At 45.1% G+C, this 23656-nt stretch overlaps 1 protein-coding gene across 1 annotated transcript in view; it reads right to left on the bottom strand.

Moving 5' to 3' along the window:
• Positions 1 to 1183: 1183 nt before the first annotated feature.
• The window catches only part of LOC104073953 (calcium-dependent secretion activator 1-like), a gene marked incomplete at its 3' end in the record, with an annotated part of 95864 nt that continues 73391 nt past the window's right edge, over positions 1184 to 23656 (bottom strand). Inside the window, exons 7-11 of the mRNA XM_009573899.1 lie at positions 17567 to 17678; positions 13210 to 13349; positions 11076 to 11142; positions 2510 to 2618; positions 1184 to 1396 (exon numbers count right to left, since the gene is read on the bottom strand). Coding sequence (XP_009572194.1) covers positions 1184 to 1396; positions 2510 to 2618; positions 11076 to 11142; positions 13210 to 13349; positions 17567 to 17678 — 641 coding nt within the window. The remainder of the gene's footprint in view (positions 1397 to 2509; positions 2619 to 11075; positions 11143 to 13209; positions 13350 to 17566; positions 17679 to 23656) is intronic.

Below are 23656 nucleotides of genomic sequence, written 5' to 3'. Positions count from 1 at the left end.
AAAAAAAAAAAAAAAAAAAAAAAAAAAAAAAAAAAAAAAAAAAAAAAAAAAAAAAAAAAAAAAAAAAAAAAAAAAAAAAAAAAAAAAAAAAAAAAAAAAAAAAAAAAAAAAAAAAAAAGGAGAGGGAAGAAAAAAAAAAAAAAAAAAAAAAAAAAAAAAGAAAAAAAGCAGCAAGCAGAGGTTTTCGGCTGTAACACTCACGGTACAGATGTATGTCTTGCATTGTTATTTTCTACAAATACTGACATGAGGAAGTTAAACTAATATAAAAGCAGTTAAATGATATTGATAAGCAAGGGGCAGATTTTCTGAGTTCCTTACAACAAAATACTCCATAACAGCTTTACAGAGACTATTTTAAATGCTAAAATCTGATTTAATTAGAATTTGCTAATATTTATAACTTTTCCTTATTTTACGTATATTTTATGATACTAATTCTTAAATTTTGCTGAAACTAGTAAGAACTGCTGTATGTTACGTAACAAAGAGGCTCCAGACGTGTGATGGAGACCTTCAAGAAAAATGAGCGAGGAGGCATTCATCTGGTTTATAATCAAATTACATTTGCAAGACAAAAGAAATTGCTCTAAATTTCAAATTAAGCAAACTGGGTATAACTGCACAGGACATGCAGCATAGCTACGACTTAGAAGATGATTGCTTTAAATTCACATCTAACTGGCCTGCAAAGCAACCTGTTAAAAATACCATATGTTTTCCTACAGTTGAATATTCAACAGGAGACCTCTTTTTGTGTGTGCATTTCATACTTGCAAGATTTGCACCTGTAGTTCTGAGCACGTGATGCATTTGACAGACAGCTAATGGCGCTAATGAATCGCTCTGATCTGGGTGTGCAGTTTATTGTGTGGGGGTAAAACGCACGTCTGCAGAAAGCAAGCTGGGTCTCAGGCTCTCAGATCCCAGTCTCTCCTACATCAAGTATTGCACTTTAAAATACTCACTGACAAGTTCCCCAAAGAATTTTGTTTCTTGGGTTTGGTTGTGCTAAACACACAGGTTAACTGGGTCTGGATCCACTGATGTAAAAAGCAGCTTAATGATAATGAAAAAAATTTCATTTTGGAGTCAGAAACATGTGTGCGAATATTGATTTACATCAGTGCAGAAAATCTTTCCATCAAAGACTTCTGCTCTCTAGGAGAACTTATTTACTTACAAAATTGAGAGATTGGGGCGTCTAGCTGGGGTACATTTCCTCCTTTAGCATTTAGCTTTTGCACTTGGGTAGGCGGCACAGGTTTGTGAGACTGGCCGGTGGCTCGGTACATCGCTTGGACCCACAGGATACGGTCCTGCTCATCGTCACTTGCAAAAATCACCGTGTCTCCTTCCTTCACAGCGTTGAAGAATGCTCTGCCGCCCTCCAAACCTGGCAGGAGAGGAAGCAACAACGGAGTGTTGCAGACTTAGAGGCCAGCCAGGGGATCTCCCCCAGCTTCCCACCCCACCACCGCCCCAGGTGTCCCCCCAGCCAGCCTCGCGCTGCCCCCGGCTCCTGGCTGAGCTCAGTCCCCTCCCCTGCGCCAAACTCACCTGTGAGAGAGCCCGCCAGGTCCCCAGGTAGCACCCTGCACCGCGATTACTAAAATATGCCCCAACACACTCAGATTAATTGCTTCTCTCACCTACAGCCCTGTCTATGCAGGTCCCGTGAGGGTTGCACTGCTGGAGCCCCATTAAAAATGAGTTTTATGGGGATGTGGTGGGACGTTTCCCATTAGAGCGGGTGCACCAGTGCTCACACTGCACAAAAGGTGCTGGGGTGATGTGCTTATACCTGTCTTTGTCCTGATTCTTCCCACCTCCCTAACATCGGAATGAACCTGGATTCAAGGTCTTGACAACCAACCTACTGTGTCTTTCTTCGTCTCCTCTGGGGATACCATTACCCACGGCATGGTGAAGGTCACCATGCTCAATGTGTTGCCCCATCGAAATAAAAGAAATGTGGTGCTTCTCCACTTGAAGTAAGGTCTCAGCACCATCTACACAATAGGTGCCTCCAGGTACCAGGGGGCTTTCTAATCCTGTCCCTTCCACTCACTTACATCTATTGGAGAGAAAATGGGGCAGGCAAAAACGCTGGGTTGGTCCCATAAATATCTTCTACAGTAAAGACAGGCATAACTGCTAACCTTTTATTTAGGGAATATAATCTGAAGGCACAGGTTAAGATCATCACTCGATTTGAGCATTCAGTTCACAATGAAATTTTACTGGGAGTTAAGCATCTAATTCACTTAGGCTCCCCAGAGAAGATAAGTCTTTCCCTCCTCTGGTGCAACTCCTAGCTCAATTCCTTAGATCTATTTATAGTAAAGTCATGCATAGCTAATGATCAGTATAAACACAAACATATTTATAATAATGCTGATCACAGTTCAGCTGCAAGCAGGGAGAGAGGACTCCCGTTTGGGAGCCGCACGCAGCGTGGGGAAGACGAGCACCTGCAGGCGCAGCAGCAAGCCGTCGGCCCCCGTACCTGGCTGCGGGTCGGTGTAGTCCACAGTGTATCCGTCGAGCTGCAGCAGCTCTTGAGGTTCAGCTTTTTTCTCCCGGTAGCTGCACATAGCAAATGTATACTGACTAACCTGAAGAAAATCACAAAGCTAAGATGGCACCGGGTGATCACGACACGGCAATCCAAAGCGCTTACAAATGCCATACGCTGATGGTGTGTTTACAGGGACTGGGGGTGGTGGGGTAATTTTGACGGTCAGTGCCCATATGAGACAGACTAAACTTTTTACTAGGCTTTTGCAAAGCTCTCTCTTAACACACCCTGCCATGGCAGGCATCTAATTCTCCGCATCAGTACATACAGCGGTTTAATTTCCTCCAAAAGAGGAAGCTCCACGCTTTAAAACCCTCCTTCGTTCATCCCCAGACAAGTGCAAGAGTGACACCCTGTCACAAACAATGTGAGCTAAATTGCTAGGTGCCAGTCATATTAAAGCAATCTTAAGATCCCACTGATCTCGGCAGTTGTTGTCATCAGTGCTGTAAATGGCAGCTCTCACTCCTCTGAGGTACCATCTGCATGACACAATACATTCAATGTCAAGCTCTTGACGGAAGCCGACTCAGCTGCAGGGGCTCTGCCAGGCTCCCAAATCGCCTTCAGGAGGCCATCAGGCCGCATCAAGACCCCGCGTGTACTCGGCGTGCTGCGATCTGGATGGTCGGCGAGAAGCTCGTCCAGGGAGGAGAGGAGAGGAGAGAATTCTCCGTGCCCCAGGCTAGGAACTTACGGGGAAATTTACTGTCAAATGATTTCAAATGACTTTGTTAAGGTTGTGTCACATCCTGGACACCTGACATAATTTTATTAGTCTGGACATTTTCTTGACCTCTGGAGGAAACTTTAAAACTCTGGTGGGTGGCAATGGATCGTGCTCATCATTTTTTAGAAGTCGGGAGAGGTCCTGACTGATGGGCGAGCGGGTTGGCTGGAGGATTTTGCCTCCAATCTCCAGATAAATTGCTCGGCTACAAATACACATGCAGCACCTATTCTGGTGGCATCTGTAGCTAATAAAATGTCATATATTTAAGTCAGGGACCCATCTATTGGTGTAGCATCTCCCAGCCAGCACTCGGTATATTGCTGCCCTCTACGGGCTTCTGCTAGCTGCCAGCCTGCTCTCAGCAGCCCTGCCTGCACGGTGCCTTCCTCCAGGAACAGCTCCAAAAGCCACCTAAGAATAAACCCTATCATTAACACATTTGTGGGAGTAAGACTAAAAGTGATGCTTTAAGCATCTTGCATCCTCCTTAAAACTACCAGCACTGACGAAAGATTGACAAGTAACAGACCAATAGCAGGAGCACACCAGTGCATATTCTATGCTATGAACTTTGAATGCATACCATCATACCAGCAACACAAAAATTAAAAAGATTAACACGAAGAAATCTAAAAATAACCTAGTGCCCCACAGCACAATATTCAGACGACTCCTGCAGTGTTCATTCAGTTATACTTGCAGTATATTGCTGCCATCTCCTGGAGAAACTCCTGAATGTGCTTTATTTACAGTAAGATCCTGGAGATTTCATCTGAGTGGTGAGGATTTGATTTCTCTGTGTTAGACAGCCTGAACTTCAGGGACTGCATGATAAATTTAATTCCTGAAATGAGTCAGTGCTAACCTACACTGACATTGATTGAAAACATTAATAGAACTAATGATTTTTTTCTTCTCCTGTACGCTCTATAGCAACAGGTAAAATTCATTCAGTAGTTCAGTTTCTTCTTCTCTGACCCTGAACATGAGGTCTGAATTTCAGGCTCTTCTTCATGTACAAATAATTCCTCTCATCTTTGGACCCAGAGAATATTTTTCATCCCTATCAATAAGCCAACCATACCAACACAACAGTAACGTATGGAAAAACACGCGGGCATTTCAGAGCTTATACTTCTCACGTTAAAAGTTATAAAAGACAGATCTAGACAGTAGGCTCTGGTGGAGCCATCCTGGGACAGAGGCAAAGCAAACTGGTCTCTCCTCTCAGCATTCACATGATTTCCTTGGAAGAAGCTGCCCCACCTCATTTTTAGAAGAAACCTCGAAGAGAAACCTACAGGTGGGTCTACAACGTGCGATGAGCCAGGGCTCATCTGGGTTCACCTCCTACTTCTCTACTCGCACAGCTCAAGTGGGAAGCCCAAGCTCAGGATTGCCCGAGGGCCTGCTGGCAGGAGGCGGGCTGGGATCAGGCTGGAGGGAGGAGACGGCTATCGATGGCCTCTGGAAAAGGTGCCAACTGTGCCATGCAGAGTGCCTGCACCTAAACAACTCGAGCTACTGGCTTCAAGGACTAGCGTACCAGTCTGTCAGTCCTATCCTGCCGCCGAAAGCATTTACTGTTTGGGGTCAGAAAGAAGATGACGAGTGCAATGTGGCTCCTTCCATTTACGAGTGGTGTAAAGTAAAATCCGCCAAAATGAGAGTCTAGAAAGCTCGGTATGTCACGATCGTGCTTCATTGCTGAACAGCACTGTAGGGTCAAGTGGAGATTGCAGCTTGCCTTTCATCAGTCCTCTAAACCATTGTGCTTTACAGAGCCTGCTTTCTGTAGAAGCTTAGAAGTGGCCAGACAAGTGAAACAGTTAATAGCAGAAATTAATCTTACAGCCTGCTGAGTTCACACCGAACGGTAGCTGAGTACGAGAGCAAGCGAGCAGATGGGATGGGCAAGATGAATGGTTTGAGTAATTGGAAAAAACACAGATACAGAGAGGGAACTGAAGGAAGACTGAGGAGAAATCTCTGCCCAGTGAAGAACAAACTCTCAAAGCAGCTGGGATTTCATCCAGGGACTTGATGAGGGCCAAGAAAGGAGCATCTAAGGAAGCTGAACTGAACAAAACTAAAAGAAGGGAAATAATCCAAGGCTGCCCTGGCTGGTTCTTTACAAAAAAGGGAAAATGCTTTGAGAAATAACTTGAAACAAAAGAAAAGAAGGAAAGAAAGTGGGGAAAAAAGAGAAAAAGACAAAGAAATTCAGGAAAGGGGAAGCAGACAGCAGGAGACAAATGCCAAAGTTCACTATTCCCAGGCTGCTAAATTAGATTTGACTTTCTTGGCACTCGACCATATTCTGTCACCAACTATATAATCCGACTGATTAATAAATACAGTAGATATGTATTAACCAGTCCTGACTTCGTCCTTGTTTTTGCACCAGAGACTCCTGCTCTAGCAAGCACCGCTTTCCCCAGGATCCTGCTCAAACCTGTTAATTGTCGTTCCTCACACTCCGAGCTCAGTCATCCGCCTCCCCCTTTCTCACTGTTGACATAACACCACCCCACTTGGGTTAAATTCTTAAATGGACCTTTCCTAGATTAACAGCATGCATTTTGTCCCAAGGGAGAGAAACTGTGCTAAGATACTGCCAGCTGTAATACAGCTTTCCACTTTGATGGGAGACTCTTGTCCTCTGGTTGCAGCTGCATGTTGCCTCCCGAGCCCTTTCCTGACACAAATGAGCAGAGGAAATGATCTAGCTTAAAGAAACTGCTGTTTTCACATCTCAGCACATCCATTCAGCTCTAAACAATTGCACATAGCAGTTGTCCTAACTTCTTCCTTCAAGCAGGAGGTGTGCTCTCTTCGGGCAGGGCTGCATGATGGGAAGCCATCCCACGTGAGTACGGACCGGACATGCAGGACCTACCACAGCCAGGTGTAACGAGTTGTGGCATCTATTTAACCAGCAGTTCCCAAACATCTTGTATTTATCATCAACACTCAAGGTTTCTCAAGAATCACCACCTATGCCCAGTTCTCAGCAAGGGTCTAACTGAAAACATGATTTAATATGATTATGGGGACTAGCTACGGGTCATTTACCTTGTCTTGAGGACCACAGTCTAGGACTGCTGGTGTAGTACACTGCAATTTTGCTGAATTATTTTCAAATTCTGTTGGTTATTGGGAGTTACTGAACACCTACTTCATTTCATTTTATCCTGGGTCAGCTGAGTTTTGCTAAAAGCAGGAACTGTCACTGTTAGTCTACATTATAATGAGTTCAGGGAGTCTGTCACTAGAACAATAGATCCAGGCGTAGACACTGCAACTGGTTTTAATCTGCAGAGAGTTGATCTGGTTCCAACAACATTCTGCAAACACCATCAGACACAATCAGCTGAAAACTGCTTCAAGCTACTCAGCAGACATGTCATCCAGGTACCATGGAGTGTTACTTCCCATATGCTGCCAGAGCACAGAAATAGGGTTATGACAAGAGAAGAACAGATTCAGTCTGAAATCTCCATGTAATTAATTCACTTGCCCTTAAGAATCATTACAAGAAATTTCCTATCGCAAAGCCAGCAAACCCACCAGAACCAACAATAGTGTTGTTGCCAGTACAGCACATTAGACCTTGCAAAGAATTAATACAAGCTCTGTCAGCTATCAAAAATCCCAGCTTTTGCACGATCGACAGTCTAATTGGCAAACTGGCTGAAATTCGTATGCTGTGCTCAGGCAGCTGATATAGCAACTTAGGAAAGACTTACAACATCTGTGATGGATGTACATTTTCTTTCCTAACCAGTCACGGAGAACTTTGCCCTAAATTGCTCCATTGCTTTCGCTTACCACTGCCACTGGCATTACTGTTGCCTTTACGAAGCATTTTCCTCACTTGTGATGCTGCGGACCATTTCCATCCAAGCTCAGGGCCATATTCTGCCATCACTTTCACGCTGCATATCTCAGGATTTAAAATTAGGCAAGTAACGAGTCTCTGCCATGTAATTTACATCTAATCAGTATTCTGCTCTTCTGCTGCTCATCTCAAAGGGTGTCTACGAGAAGGGTGGGCAGCGTGCAGAGAGGACTGCAATTCATTCGAAAGAGAAAACTATCCCCTCTTAACGCATGGGTGCATGCTGGAGGAGCATACGCAACCAGCTCTGCCAGCCGTGCCATGCTGGAAACCTTCCCCGAGGGGTTGAACCAAGTCCACGCAGCAATGCATGCACTGGAGAGGTGAGGCCCAGCTCTAGAAACTGCACAAAGGAACTGCTCTCACCCACTACACCCAAACAGATCATCTCCTCTCCTGTACAACCCTCGCAGCTACACAGACACAGAAGGTGCGAGGGATTATTCCACCCAAATTACAAGGCAGTTATTGCTCCTTTCCCCTTCTCTCCAGGGCTTACAGGAGCCAACTAGCACTGGAAATGCTCCCTGCAGAGCTCCTGTTTCTACTACATGCGCAAAGCCTCCGTTCATACCGGCGAGGCATCACTGACACGAAAGAGACAAACTGCCATCAACACCTTCCTCCTTGGTGCCGCCCATGCAGTTTGGCACCTTTGTGCCTTGTTTAGATGGTTATGAAGAATTTGAGCATTTATTACCACGAATTTCTTAACCGCTGGTACCAGAAGGCAGAGCGGTACCACCCCATAGCACTGAAGGAACTGAGGCTGCGTCCATCTGAAATGGGGAAAGAGGGGCAGGAGAGGGCACAGGACAGGAGGAGGAGGTTACTCTGCAAGGACAGGAGAGCAGCCAGAGCTGCAATAGAAGACGCTACAGGTAAAGGACAGAGACAAGGGATCAGAAAGGAAACGTTTAGTTATTCAGCTGAACTCACAGCCTTGCTCTCTTGGCAGTGTCACGGACTGACCAGACCACTATATCCCAGATGGACTTTATGCTTTGGACTCCATCTCTCGGATCTGGTGCAAGCAGGAGCCTGGTGCAGACGAACAAGCTCCTGAAAGAAGGGCTGCTCCTTGTCCGTTCTTTACGTAACAGAGCCAGCTCACCTTCCTGCCGGGGTTATTCTCTGTCTGCGGTTTAGCAGAGTTCAGAGCATCCTGGACGTCAACACCTTTGCTGCCAATCCCCGTTCGTACCAGCACCCATCCTTTGCATTGCATGAAAAGCAAATGACAAACATACGGACAGCAAAGTATTTTTATTCCATCTTTATTGCCTGCTGACATGTTCAATATGCTCAAACTACATCTGAGGGACTGCATAGAGAGTGTTTCTTGTTTATATTTGATGTACGGCAGAACACTTTACATTGCACCAAATGTTGAGCAAACGGTAACATAACAGAGAAGCTGCAGTGGCAGCTGGAATTTCTGAGGTGGGCTACAGAGACTCTCTGGGGGCAAAAGTCTGCTCATCTTATTCAAATGAATTGCTTTTCTGGCCAAATTCTACTCTTATGTGCCAACTGACGAATACAGACCTAGTAGCATGAGAAAACATGGAATAACTCTGAGAGCTTCAACTCCACAGCATGCTGAAGGACATATAACAACTGAAAACTAGAAAAGTGATTGGAACCACATAGAATGGCCAGAAGAAAGGCTTCTTGAGAGAGACATAGGAATCCATGTCCAAACCTGCAAACCCTTGCACAGAAGAGTATCAATAGATTTATTTACAGGAGAAGGTATGTTAGGAAAGAGGATCCTCTGCTTTGGAGAATCCCTGTTCACAGGGAAAAAGGGACTGAGAACTTGGTCTAATAGGAACGAATCATCTCTCAGGGAAAAGCAATACTAATTGCTCTACAGGTGATCACAGATTGAGACAGTACTTTTAACTTCATTTCAGAACATAACAAGGAAACATACAGAGAAAAGCAATCCCTCAATCCCTGCCCAAGAACAGGGTCACTGCCTAATGTTCCCAAAAGGCCTTTCCTTCATTATGGCCTCTGCTGCTTCTTACCCAGGAGGCAGTTTGGGATTTACCTCCAGTGGTCTAGCTTCGCAAGACCTGGGTTCCCCTGCGAGGTGCCAAGCACCCTACCTCAGCAGGGACCTGGCCAGTCCCGGCACGGAGGGTGCATTTGCAAACCAGATGCCTCTAGGAATGGATTACACAGATCCTAAACCCATCAGTTTTACCTAAATCTAAATATACTGCTTGGGCAGAGAGAGGCATCTCCTGTGGCTGCTCTGCACTAACTTCCCCACTTCTGTGGCCATTTTGACCCCATTTGTAGTACAAAACGAGCACTTAAATTGTTGCTGCTGATCATACTTGGTTATTGCACTAGGTACTCAACTGGTCTCTCCAAATAGGCTCCTACTTACATGGGTCATGCACATTCATAAATCCCTTTTACCTCCTCAGGATGGATTTTCTTATCTGCCACATAATTTAGCGCTACGGAGGCCGACAGTGATGGACAAAGCAATTAAGCTTCCTACTGAGACAGTTGAACTTGGAGTAATAATTAACCCTAAACAAACTAACCAGTTTACACCAGGTGATTTAGGACCAGAGAAGCCAACTGTGTAAGGTAGAAGATGGACTGCATGGACTCCTCCCCTTATTGGCACAGGAAAGCCAGCACACAAGCCTGCTCCATCCCAAATGTGGAGCCTGATGCACCTGGTTTACACCGTCTCAGTTCTTACACACGGGTGAAATCTTGGCCCCTCTGCGGCAGACCTGCCATCTGCTTCATCGGCAGTAGGATTTCACCCTCTGACTTGATCACTTTGGATCTGGGCTGGCACAAGATCTCAGTTGGATCCCATGTTATTCTGTCAGAGCATCTCTGTGTTGCTTTCACCACAGGACCCTGCACAAAGCTTTCATTTCTCATACTTGGAGACAACATACCGTGGGGAACCCAGAGAGGAGGGAGGGAGAGAAGGACCCAAGAGGGCTCTGTGGCTTTATCAGGTTGGTGCTAAGATGAAGCTGCTCAAACTGAGGCCCCATACTTCTGTGGCCAACGCATGGTTTCAGCTGTCCTTGGGAAGGTGCGGGAAGATCTAACACACCAATCATAGAATCACAGAATCATTAAGGTTGGAAAAGACCTCTAAGATCATCAAGTCCAACCGTCAACCCAACACTACCAGGCCCACTAAACCAAGTCCCTAAGCGCCTCATCTACATGTCTTTTAAATATAGAATCATAGAATTTAAATATAGAATCACAGATCCTTTAAGGTCACAGGACATCATCTGCCTGTTTCCTTGAAATTCTTAACCATGGTCAAATATACAGGTCTACTGAAACTTGGAGGGCAGAAAGTGAAAAAAAGAAAAAAGGGAAAAAGGAATAAAGACATTGCAAAATGATCGATGAGAGCTGCAAACAATGAGAGGTAGTAATGAACGCGAAGGCAAGATAAACGACAAGAATGAAATACTGACTCTGATGTAGCCAGTGATGAAACTTCTGTAGATTTTAATGGACTTCAAATTTTACCTGGAAGGCTCAAAAGGGAGCATTTGCACCCAAGTACCTCCAGCCAAGACAGACCGAGCTTCCTCCTCATCTCATTAATTCCTCACTAAAATTGGTTCTCCATTTCACCAAGCATTCATTTGCATCAGGAAACTCATGGCTAGAGGTCTGCAACTGGGATATCCTTGAGAAGTTGTATACATTTAGAAAAAAATCCATGACTTAACAGACACCCTACGCAGAACCACAGCTCTGCATCTATTATACAACACTGAAAATGGTCAGAACAAAGACTTAAATATTTCATGTTGTGATTTAAGATCACTTCTAGTTAAATCTGTTACCTGGACCAGGACAAAGAATCGTTTCTTCCATCTCTTCCAAACATTTTTACCAATGGCCCATAAATATCTAGGAGAAAAAAATAGGTGAATTCAGTACACAAGTGCCTATATGTTTTTCTCTTGCTTTTCAGTATGTTTTCTTCACACCTAGAAACTGAAGTTAATGCACAAGCAGGAGTAATTACAAGACTTTTAAGCTCAGCAGCATTCATGAATGTGTTTATTTCTAGCTTGAACAAATAACCTGTAAAGAAAGTGACACAAAAAGCTCCCAGGGTTTTAATGTTACACAGTATTAATTCTCTCTTCCTCTTTGTCTTTCACAACTTGCCCAGAATTCAGAAGCCCTTTAATGCCAGTGAATGGCTACGACATGGTCGGATGGGTGAAGAATACATTTGCAATAGAAGAATTAGGGGAGAGAAACCCCAAATGTTGCTTTAAACTGTCACAAAACCATTTGGCTGAGGGGAGCTGTCAAACAAAGGGATACTTTCTACATCAAAACCAGTACTCGGGATCCACTGGACTGACTAAACAAGGACACTTTGCTGAACAGCTTAAGATGAATTCCTAGAAATCGCTTGGCTACAGATATTCAAGCAAACTGAATAATTTCTAAGGAGGAGTGAATTTACTGTTTTCTACAAAGGAAGAATTAACTTTTCAAATTAATGTCAAAATTAGCATTTAATCTCTGTGATGAAGCAGCCACTGTGACACTGTAATACAAACACTGGCAAAAGTAGTGGCAGCACCAGACTAATAATAAACACAAGGACATTATTCAGCATTAATATGTTTTATGTATCATTATAATTACTTTAGTTCTGGCTCAATACATAGAAAAACAATTCCTTTTTGGTTATGCTAGTGGTTCTTTATGCCAGAAGAGATCCAACATACTCTTAGTGAATGTTTAAGCCACAAAACTCCAAGTCATGCTAATGTGGGCACTGAGTCCTTGGCTAGTTCAAGAACAGGGAAAGAATTGTCCTTTTTGCTATTGCCGCTAACATCAACAGAAAGACAATCTCAGTTCTGATAGCGAGCTAGTGTTACAAACCACATCGTTTTAAGCAGCATCTTGTAAATTGAATGTTAGTTGAAGAAAGCCTGAGAAAAGCCAGGACTGCTCAGCCCTGTTGCTATCAGCTGCGGTCAAGGAAACAAATATGACAGGTGAACTGTCCTTTCTTGCTTTTGGTGCCTGTGATCATGGTGGAAAAATTAAACTTCACGTGTGGCTATTGGCTCTGATCTCATTAGCAGAGAAGACAGGAGGAGGAGGAGACGGGATTAAAAGAAAGATGAGTGATCTAAACCACGTAATAATGGATTGAATCTAACAGAACATTATGAAAATAAAAATGAAACAAAGTCACTTTTATAGCACCAAAAACATACTGGAGAAAGAGTTAATCAAAACACTGACTCTCCTGGATAGTTTCTGTTTTTTATCACATCCTCAGTTCTGAAAAGCAAACATAGGAAAGCCTTGCCAATGGTGTTAGCTAGATCTTCCCAAGGATGATCTAATTGGTAATTGCACAACACGAAGGTGGAAGCCAGGGGTGTGGGTCAGGGCTCTCCCTGGCCCCAGATCCTCTGACACTCACGTCTGGAGGAGAGAGGTTTCCCTTTTAACCTTCCAGATCATTAGTCCTACTCCAGGCAACTGCCTACTCCAGGCAACTGCTATTTAATTGTGCTGTATCTCTGTATAAATAATGACTATCACACTGGAGTTTATTTCAAGCAGAAGGTGTGCTGTGCTTTCGGTTCTGAGAAGTCAATCCAGGGAAACACAGAATAACTTAAGAAATTATACCATTCTCAATAAGAAAGTCGAGCAGTTCACCTATTATTTCCTTACAGGAAAAAAAAAACCCTAGCAATTTCCTGAGGAATACTGTTTAAAATTTAAACTGTTGGGCTGATATACATTAAAAAGACTATGGTAAGAATATGGAAAGTGGATTATAAATGACTGAATTAATGCCATTTTTATATTTATCTTTCTTTTGACCTCCTGTGAGCTTGAGAAAAAGAGTTTCTCTTCCAGAATCTTAAAAAAGAATTTTTCTAATGCACATTCAAAACAAATTGAGTTCAGATCAAAACAAGCATTTACCCAGAGTGTTTCATGTTTTGAGGCTTATCCATTCGCACGGCAAGCTTGATCTTCAGGTCTTGATCCGGGCAGTTTTTGGAAACAGTCATTTTGTGCCACTCTGATTGCTTTGGGCTATTGGGAGTAGGGTGGAGAACAACCTGCAGGTGACAAAATCAACAACGTTAAAGGGAAAAATTATCCACAAAATGGGTTTTATTGGGGAACAAAAGCACATCAGATGAGCTACTTTTCCCCTAAAAGTCAGTCTGGAAATTTCTATTCACATCAGTGAGCATGGCTTTTTATTGCTTTTTTAAAGCACAGCTTATTATTTTGAGATTATTCATATATTCTTTGGCTCCTCTACCTACTATGCCATTGTTGATGGGGTTGTGCAGAACAGAACTGCATTATCAGTTCTCATCGTTTAAGGAAAGACCGTGGTAAATGAACTTACAACGGTGCAGGTAAATCAGTCTAGAAGTGATGTGGACTAATGTGACTAGCAAACCAGCAACAAGTTTTTTGCTGAGGTTGCCCATTGCAATCTCCCACTTTCAGACTCATGCAACTTGGTCAACTCCAACCTTCCTGACATGTCCCATGTGAGATAAGCTGTTTTGAGGGCTCAGAAAGCTCCACCTAAAATGGTTCACCTACTGCTACTATTGGGTTATGGGGAAGCTGGCTTGATTTTTTGCTTACTGTTAAGACTGGATGCAGTAGGCAATGTTTTAGATAAGTTGGTGTGTCTGACTGCACTACGACAGCAGATAAAATCTGCATCCCATGTCATGACATCAGTGGCTGCAGGACTCTGCTTCCATTTCATGCAGTGAGGAAACGATGGGATGGTCTCCAGCTGGGGTAAATGAGTGCAACACCAATGATTGCAGTGGAGCTGTGCAGATGAACACCAATGGAAGTGCTTGGCTCATCAAAGAAACTGAAAGGCTCCAAGAGGTGAATAATCTTTCCTGATCATATCTGGGCTTTTCCCACTCACCCATTAGCCCTACAAAGCAGAGCAGCTCCCTCGGACAGTGAGCCACAGAGTATTTTCCCAGAACTACACCACATCCACCATCTTCTCCTGGTATTTCCATATGTGTTCTCTGAGGTGGCTTAACCCTCTCCCTCCTACGCCTATTCCTCTTCTGATGCTTTCCACTCTCAGAGGTGACTTTGCCTGGCACAAACGCATTCAAGTCTCCACTGTCCTGTAGTGAGATGAATCTCCTTTAAATCCATTAACCTTTCCGCAAGCAAATTATTTTACAAATGGCAGCATTCACCCTCGTTATTTGCTGTGCTTCCATCACTCATTTCTTGCTCACACTTAGTCTGTGCTCCTGCCAAACTCCAGCCCAGACTATAATCTTGTATTCCTCTGCTCTTCAACTTTACTGCTGAGTCAACAACCTAGGGGCTGTTTTCCACCAAAATATCCTTGACGCTATCACCCTCTGACGAATGATTTTAAAAATTATTTTATTGCCTCCTCTAAAGACTGAGGTTAACATCAGTAGATTCTCCACTTCACCCTTATTCATCAACACTATTTATCACTTCTTTTATTCAATTAGACTAATGCTTTCTCTGGCAGGAATCTGAAGCTGGTATTAGTTAGATAGATAACTGAGCAACACTAGTCTCTACTGCATCACTCTCAGGAAAAAAAACACATTTAAGCAAATCCTGAAAATAAGAAGTGAGTCCTCCACGAGCGGTGTTATTAGAAACATGGATGGACCCAAACTCTGAGCAGCTTCCGAGGACCCACTGCAAGGCAGGTCATGCACTAAACCCCATCTCTCAGCGAGGCAGCTGCCGCTCTTGGTGTTTGGGATGCTCTCTACTTTGATTTCTAACTCTTTTTACCAAAAGGCGCATAAACTTTGCTCAGTGTTGTTGTAATTCATGGCTCTTCCCCTCCTTGCTCTCAGTAGATGAAGTCTTGGCATGGCTGAAATCCGTGGGAGCCCTGCCACCGGCTTCAATAGGGCCAGGATGTATTCCCATGCCTTCAGCTGCCCGTCCAGCAGTTTAGGGCTTGGGAGCATTTTCCAGCTCTCCCTTCGATAAAAGTGGTGAAATGAGGAGTGCCGGCCGGTTGCCAGTTTAACACTTGCGATAGAAAGTGAGCATTGTACATGCCTGGCAGAGCACAAAGCTGCTTCTCAAAGGGCGGCTGAGCATGGGTGTTTTTGTGTATAAAATCTGCTTCCCTCCCCTCTCCGTGCAGACAGGTTCGTGCCCACTCCAACAGCTAAATCAGGGGCTTAACATGCTCCCGATTTCATTATTTCATTAAAAAAGAAATCCTGATGCAGCCTGACGCGTCATCTCTCGGCTGCTCCGGGCACACCAAACATCCCTTTGATGTTTGTCCGACTGAAAGCGCTGGTGGCCACAGGCCAGGGGAAATCACCGCCTGGCTCCCCGTGCTAGCTGCTGCTGGCCCACATCCTTTGGACTGCAGAAGCTCAGAGCGGAGGGATGGCTTCCCGCTTGGACCAGGAATTAAAGCACATTGGCGGGGCTGGCTCATCAGCGTTTCAGGGCAAGCGGGGTTGCTTTGGGGCCTGACGTCTTTCTCAGAACAACATGCACAGCTAATTGCTTCCCGAGACCAGCAAAGTCAGCACTGCTCAGGGCTGTCAGTGGAAACAAGACTTACAACGCAAGCGGGTCTACACCGAGTGTAACCACTCAGGGGAAAAAGCCCTGAATGGCATCGCGGCCGGCCGGGTGAAAAGCTCTGCTCAGCATGTTGCAGCAGATAAAGGCAGGAATGATCGGCTGTTTGAAGAACAAGGTTTTGAAAATAATCATGAAAATATTATGATGCTGTGCGGCACAGCAGCTGTAGGTCTTCAGCTGGAGTACTGCAGCCTGGTGGGGTCACCCTCTTTGTGAAAAAAGGAGCAGGACAGGGGGAAAGGAAGGATCACGGTGCGGATGAGGAAAGTCCAAAGGGGCTGTGACTCTTTGAAGAGAAGATTGAGAGGAGAAAAGAAGGGGTAGTTTTGCTTTTCAGTCTCTCAAGTGCAATAACAAAGGATGTTACATGAACATGAAAACCCAAATAGCTAAAATGAACATAAATTATATGAGACAAAATCACATGCAGCACTCTCCACCATAAAGATATAAATTAGATCAACAGCTCACTAGGACCTGGAAAAACGTTTGGCACTTGTATGAATAGGACGAATACAAAACCACGTTAATTAGGAAAACTGTTTTACAGACACAGACTCTCCTGTGTCAAGGCACAAGCAGCCATGGAGGTAGCAAGACACATCCCAACAGGTTAGTCCATAATTGTAAATACTGCACTTGGGCTTGCCACAGGCTCAGTGACTTTCTTGGCTATGGCTTTCTTGGCCATGGCCATGTAGACAAGGCAGAGAGCAAGGTGTGTTGCAGAGCCGGGCAGACAGAGCCCAGGCTGCTCCTGGAGATCGCTCAGGCCATGCTGAGCCATGACATGGGAGGTGCCAAGCCTATGTGTAAGGTGCAGCCTCTCTTCCCGTGAAATGGTTTTCATGGGGTCTTCACCATGCAGATCTCTCACCCTTGAAGAGCTGAGGAAGGGATGGCAGGGAGTTTGCTGCCATGCCTGGGGCCAACACAAATTATACCGCTGCAAAAAATCCATGGAGACTAACTGAAGTGTCCCAAAGCCACAGAAAAGTGCCGTCCACAGATATTCTGGAGCTGTGGGCTGCAGTGATGGAGGGCAACCAACCCCAGGGTGCTAGTTTAGGGAACCACAGGTGAGAGGCAGAGATGGGGTGGGAAGGTTGGCTCTGTGGCCAGTACCCCGGGAATCTGAGCTCTTCGCTATGAACCTCCACATTTCAGACCAGCCCCACTGAAGCCACCAGTTCAGCCACAATCCCCGGGGGAGCCAGGATTTCAAGCCCTTTGCAGTGAGTACTGCAGTAGTGCTTTCAAATGCTCAAACCGTGCACCAGCTGCTCAGCAGATATGAGAGCAGCTTAACGCTCTCTTGCCAAACTTAAATCCCCTCTTTTTGCTTCAGCATAATCCCCTTTTCTGCCTCAGGAACGTCCATTTCCGTAAGCAACTTCTAAGGCTTTCCGGACTGCCAATATCGCATACAAGATCCTCTGCCTTTGCTGAGTGCAGGCACAGCCAGCTGAAATGCTGCCATTAAAAACTCACAACAAAGACAGCATGCGAGATGCACTCCTTTCCAGCAGTGGGGAGCTTGCTTTTTTCCCCCCTTCTGAAGCTTGGCAAAAAAGCAGAGCATGTTGTGCTCCAAAGATATTTCCATACAGGAGAGATTTCTCTAGAAAAGCAGGGCCAGAAGGAAACGTTATTAAACTCAAAGTCTCCTTACCCTCCCAAGCTCTTTGTCCTCCAGAGCCAGCACTCCTGTACTCTCTGTGAACAGCTTCACCTTCACTGCAGGAAGCGCGTGTGTTGTCGTGAAGTCTCCTTGGGTGCCCCAGCTGCAAAAACAGGGACAGAGAGATGTTCAGCTCCGCTGGCAGGTCAGCAGTGCTACACCTTGGACATGCAATGGTTAAACGAAAACGTCCCGTCTGGCACAAGCCGAAGTGGCTGGGCTGTCTGAGTGACAAGGGCATTAATTATCTTCTTAGGGAAATCTGGGACAGATGTTTGGAAAACCCATGATGGTTCTTTGGGGAAAAAAAGAGAGTATTTGGGAGCAACATGAAAACAAATTTAAGAGAACTTTTTTATTTAGAAAGAACTATAGGTCTCCTGCAGCAACAGCCTGTATAATCACAACAGAAGTTGAGGATTGAGGACATCTGCACCTAGGACATCTGTAATCGCTCATGCCTCTGCTCTTCTCTTGGCTAATCAACCTCTCCTTTACAGGTTAAGAGTGAGGTTTGTTTTCTCTGAAGAAACCCCAATTTAACCTGGGTCCTCTTCCAAGTCCCAGCCCAGCCCTCCAGCCCAGCCCAGGTTTAAGTTCAAGCCATTACCTCTAGAGTAATCCCAGTTTGCTGGGACTGCAGAGCAGGACACCAGCTCCTTGGGGATGGGACGGCAGTGGCCAGGAAGCGGCCACCTCTCCAACTACGCAATGAACCAAGACCATCGTCTACTATTTGTACTCCATGAGTCATCCCCTGGCTGGTCGCGTGGCTTGGAAAGCAGTGCTACGGAGGCTGAACGACCCACAGCATATGAAAACCCCCTCTAGACATCCGTGTTTCTAGAGGACATCTCCAAGCTCCTGCAACCACAAGCTGCCCGAGTGTGCAGAGAACATGAACTCATTCCATGTGGGCCCTGCACGCACACGGTCCCAGCCACAGTCTGCCGACACCTATGGCCAAACTTGCCATTTTAAGACAAGGGGAGCCCACCCCGCAGCTGACCTTCCCCGCATGAGGGTGGGAACTGCAGCAGCCCTGCAGCCCTCCGGAGGGAGGTCTGGTGATGGGCCTGAGCACGCCACGCTAGAGGTTCCCTCTCTGGCCCCAGGCACTTGGGGAAGCTTTGAGGACAGAGCCCCAGTTGGGCCACAGCCCATTGCACTTTGTTAAAGGGACTTTCCTCCTGGGCCCTGTTCCCGTCCCAGCGAGCAGCATGCTGCAGCTGGAGCTGCTGCCTGGTGACACCCGCGAAGGCTCACCTGAGCTGCGCTGGCGAGCATCCTCGTGGGGTTCTCCTAAAGATACCCAGAGCTTACACAGTAGTCAGCTTCGATTTAGAGAGATCGTAGGGAAAAGAAATCTGTGAAAGACCTGTTCAACATCCTAAGGGCCACAGCTTTTCCAATAGGCTCATGAAGAGTCTCCACAAGTGGTGCCAGTCACACCAGCAAATCAAATTTCTCACCTGGGCTAAAGCTTTTGAGGTAAAGGAGAACACTCCCCTCTGGCAAACAAGCACAGACAGAAGAGGGTCACGGAACAAAAATTAAGTGGAACTTGAACTAATGCCTATTTGTAAGCTTTAAACAATTTTGAAAGTAGCAGAGAAGAGAATACCTTCTACACTTAAGGGATAAAAAGTCATGATGCTTTTATGTTTGAGACTTCACAGCTGTGTTTCAAGCCTTGTTTCTACAGCTTAGAAAGTTAGAAACTTATTAAAATAAAGCTAGACAGAAACTTCCAGACAGAGCAAAGCACTCCTAAAACTGCATGTGCCCTTGTTAGCAGAGAACAGGTCAGCCAAAGATGAAGGGCAGAGGGAGGACTGGGGAAGAGAGCACCACTGCAAGAAGGATGCTCCTGAACATCCGATCATGCAGAGGCCTAACGCGAAACTAGCAGATAAAACCTGCTCTTTTTTCTTTTTTTATTCTCTTTCTTTGTCTTTTTTTATAATTCATTGTGAGCTAGCTTTCTATATTGTTCCCAGAGATCCCGAAAATTCATCACATTTCAAAACTCATACCAAGTGTACAAGCAAGCTTGAAGAATAATCTCAGACAAGGTGCTTTTTGTACAAAAGCGTGCCGTGAGCAACACCTCCAAGTGATGTGATGGAACACACACTGCAACCTAAAATACTGCAAGTCAGATGAGAGATTATATCTCACAAACCACATCCATTCACCCTCACCCTATTAATGATACTTTCTCATTTTACACTGTCCTCAAACTAGATCCTCTGCTGAAGAAAGGCAGTTCCCTTGAAATGACTGGGAAAAGGCTCAGGTGACATGTGGTCCAGCGACTAGATGTTCTTCAAACATAAATACCAAACAGCAGGTTTTGCATTTGGAAAGTTATCGGGAAAAATAATTTACTCCTTCCTGTTCCCAAGGAGTTCTACGCTTTGCTCTTCTCTGAGCAAATCCTGTTCAACTAAGCTTAACAGATGAGCGTGTTCAGCGCATAGCTGATTAACGAACTCAGTTTCTTCGTCAGCTTTGCCCTGAAGTTTTCTCTCCCAGTGTCACTGTCCCACATGTTTCATCTTTTATGACGATGCATCAAACTGCCACCAGTGCCAGGGAGCAGAAGTTTGGCATAAATTATCTACAGCACTACAGGTCCAGTCAGACCCTCCATATTACATCTTTTTCATGTGTGAGCCATCAGCTCCCTAATAAATGTTTCAAGCATAAGAACGAAGAAACAACCTTATTTTCTAACTGCAGCTTCAGGTCACACGTTATGTTTTCTCTCTTAAAAAAACTGCATTGTCACCAGCAGGGAAAGCGGGAAGATAATCTTGCTTTGGGTAAGAGGGAAAAGTAAGAAAGTATCCAACCTTACACATGTATTTTGACAGCATCTGCTTTATAGAACTCATATCTCTGTTTACTGTTAAAAAGCTCTTATTTGCTGAAGCATTCCCAGACCATATGTTATCAACAAATGTTACTAACCAAATACAAACAGTAATTTTCATTAGGTTTCCTTCATGAGAACAACATTAACCACAAAGGGAATAAATGTTTCAAATGACACTAAACATGCATAGCAAACCCTTGACAACACTGTGGTGCTTACATATTCATACCCCCAAAAGCCCTGAAAAGATCCGCGCCAACAAACAGAGACCCTCAGAAGTTGGGTTTTGTGCAGGTTGAAGCCTGCGGTGATGTCATTAGTTGCCATAGTGATGCTCAGCATAAGGCCATAATTCATGTCACTGAAACATCATTTGTATTCAATCTAAGTACGCAGTTTATCTGTGCTGTGTATTAAATTATTGTTCAGAAAATTAGCTCTGGACAGTAGTTAGTCCCTCAGATGATCCTAATGCCTAACAGTGTAATGGTTTCATTTCCATGTTTAATAATTAAGCAGGTTATCACTGCAGGAGTTTATTTGTTGGGAAAGTGCCTTGGCACCTGTTCTGGACAAATCTTCTCATGAAGTAGCCATGCTACCTTGTCCCCATATCACAGAGCTCATGCTTACACTTCAGCGCAATAATACTTCTCCAAACAAGGACAAATAATGTCATTCTGGTCAAAAGGATATATATACACATCACTTCAGCGCAATAATACTTCTCCAAACGAGGACAAATAATGTCATTCTGGCCAAAAGGATATATATACACACCAGAGAAAAGGACGATACAAGCAGATAAATCATGCCAGTACTTTCTCAGTTAGGACCATAGTAACTGTCCGAATCCCTCCTGAACCCCTCAGCCCAGCATTTCTTATTGCCCAGTGTATTCAAAGCCTGGAGCTGGCCAAGAAATGCTACCATGCATGAGGACTTTGCTGGAATTATCGCCCTATTTATCGCATCTGTGCTGTTCCAGTGATACCTGGATCTACTTGCATCTCCAGGGTTTCTCACTAGGCATCAAACTTAGGACGAGTAGCTAAACTCTTCTGGCTGCAAAGAGCCAGAGGATGAGGTATGCCCCAGGTGCTAATTTGACAAGTGCTGGCCCTTGTTTTACCTTTTACAAGCAAAATAAGTAGATCATCACTGTAGACTTCGTGTCTATAGATTCACCTAGAGGTGCCATCACAGTTACTAACCAAACAGCCTAAAACGCTGAGATTTTTTCCTGAATGAAACATAAAATGACACAGATCCAGAAGGTGTGAGTAGACAACAAGGGAGGAAGGTCACCCTTGTCCCCCACTACCTCCATCGCCTTGTCTAACGTGGAGCACTTGAAGGATGGGCCTACCTGTCTGATTTCAGGAGCATCTGGGAGCTCTCGCAGGCACTGTCCTGACTGGCACACGGAGGGAAAGCGATGCCATTGCCGATGCAGGTGCCAGGCTGCTCAGAAAGCTGCTGTCAGCTGTTTCAAGCAACACGTTGGCGATCTTCTGGCAAACCTTCAGGTTGATGCTACTCAGCCCTTCCCACTTATGAACAAAACAAGTAAGACCACCTAGCTCCTCACATTGCCAGCTGTTTTTCTCCATGATATCCCACTTATGTGGCCTAATCTACAATCTTCTGTCCTTGAGAGACATTGACTTAATCATTTCTACTCACGTCTTGTGTGTGAGTTCCTCTAAGTGACACTTTAGTACCCACGACCTTCCCAAAAGTGAACATACACGTTAGTACCTAGGAGAATGCATTAAATTCTTTCATTCACGTACTGTGGTCTCCAGCAAGCCTGCTTAGCCCCTGCCTAATTTGAAACAGTAACCCTTCTTCCATCATTGGTCTTGTAACTTGATGTGGCCAGAACATCGATGCCTGTGATTTCTATAAATAATGAACAAGCACAACTGAATTATATTGCTGGGCCATGAATCAGCCCCGCTGACCAGCTCAGCCTGTCAGTAGGCTAACAGGGGAGCAGCTGGAGAGGGATGTGCTTTCGACGGGGTTGACATTTAAACATGATCTATGACTAGATCTACGACTAGATCTACGACTAGATCTATGACTAGATCTATGACTAAACATGATCTATGACATAGATCATTTAAACATGATCTATGACTTTTCACGGGCTTCAAAACTGCCAGAGGACACCTTTTCTCCCTCTCCAGACATATTTATTGAAACGGGTTTGCTTGCCAGCTTGCATGGAATAAACATGAAAAAAGCAGAAAATAGAAGTAAAAATGCGTATTACAGGAGAGCTACTCTCTTTCCTTGGTGGGTTCACTCCAGGTGTGCGTTACGCTCAATGTACACAGCAGTATCCTGGGACATGGTCCCTCTCTGCAGGAGATGCTGCCCTTCTGCCTCGTTCCCACAAGTTTACTGCTTAAGTAAAAAAGTCTTGCAGTATAATATTCCTGCACGTTGGCCAGATTTGCACTGGTTTATTGAACTACAGCTCAGTATCTTTTTTCAAACGTAAGTGAATCAGCAGCAATGCCTGTCCCCTCCCAGGCCAGGAGCACGTGCTTGGGTATGCAGAACACGGCGTGCAGCTGCCTCCATCCCCGCAGGGGCACAGCCGCCTAAACCAGCACCCACTGCCTTCCTGCAGCCGGTTGCGTACAGAGGCAGGGCAGTCCATCTGAAAGGCCTTTAATACATGTGAGCATGCCTGAGACAAAATTTGCAAGGGCCAGCTTAACCTCACTTGCTGTCCTCTGCTGCCAGAATGGGATCTGGTGAGAATGCAATGACCAGCTGCCTCCCTCGTCCATTGCTGCTGCAGGCAGGAAAGGGTTCTGCTTCACGCACTTCTCTTCATCCACATCCCCCACCTCTTCTCTCCCGGCACGCACACTAGTGTGTCTATGTCCCTCCTGGTGTATTTGTAGTTCAGTCTCCAAAGCCAGCCGGCTGGTGGGGGGAAGCCCATCAAGAGGGTGGCACAGACAGCAGTCTAATAGACACTGCCTGTTTTTTGAGGAAACGTGCCAACAAAGTCACCTTTTGCTGGGTCACCGCTTCCCCTTGTCTGGGTGTGATGCTTTTAACCAGCCTTGGTTTCTTGGCTTACCGTGGTGCCTGCTGGAACTGGATCCCGCTCTGGGGATGGAGAGTTCCGATTCCGTTTCACCGCTGTGTACAGATGCTGTGTACAGTCTTGGTTT

The sequence above is a fragment of the Fulmarus glacialis genome, unplaced genomic scaffold (assembly GCF_000690835.1).
Source record: "Fulmarus glacialis isolate BGI_N327 unplaced genomic scaffold, ASM69083v1 scaffold5532, whole genome shotgun sequence".
NCBI lineage: Eukaryota > Metazoa > Chordata > Aves > Procellariiformes > Procellariidae > Fulmarus > Fulmarus glacialis.
Note: the sequence above shows the minus strand (reverse complement) of the source record. Positions and strands in the feature narration are given on the sequence as shown.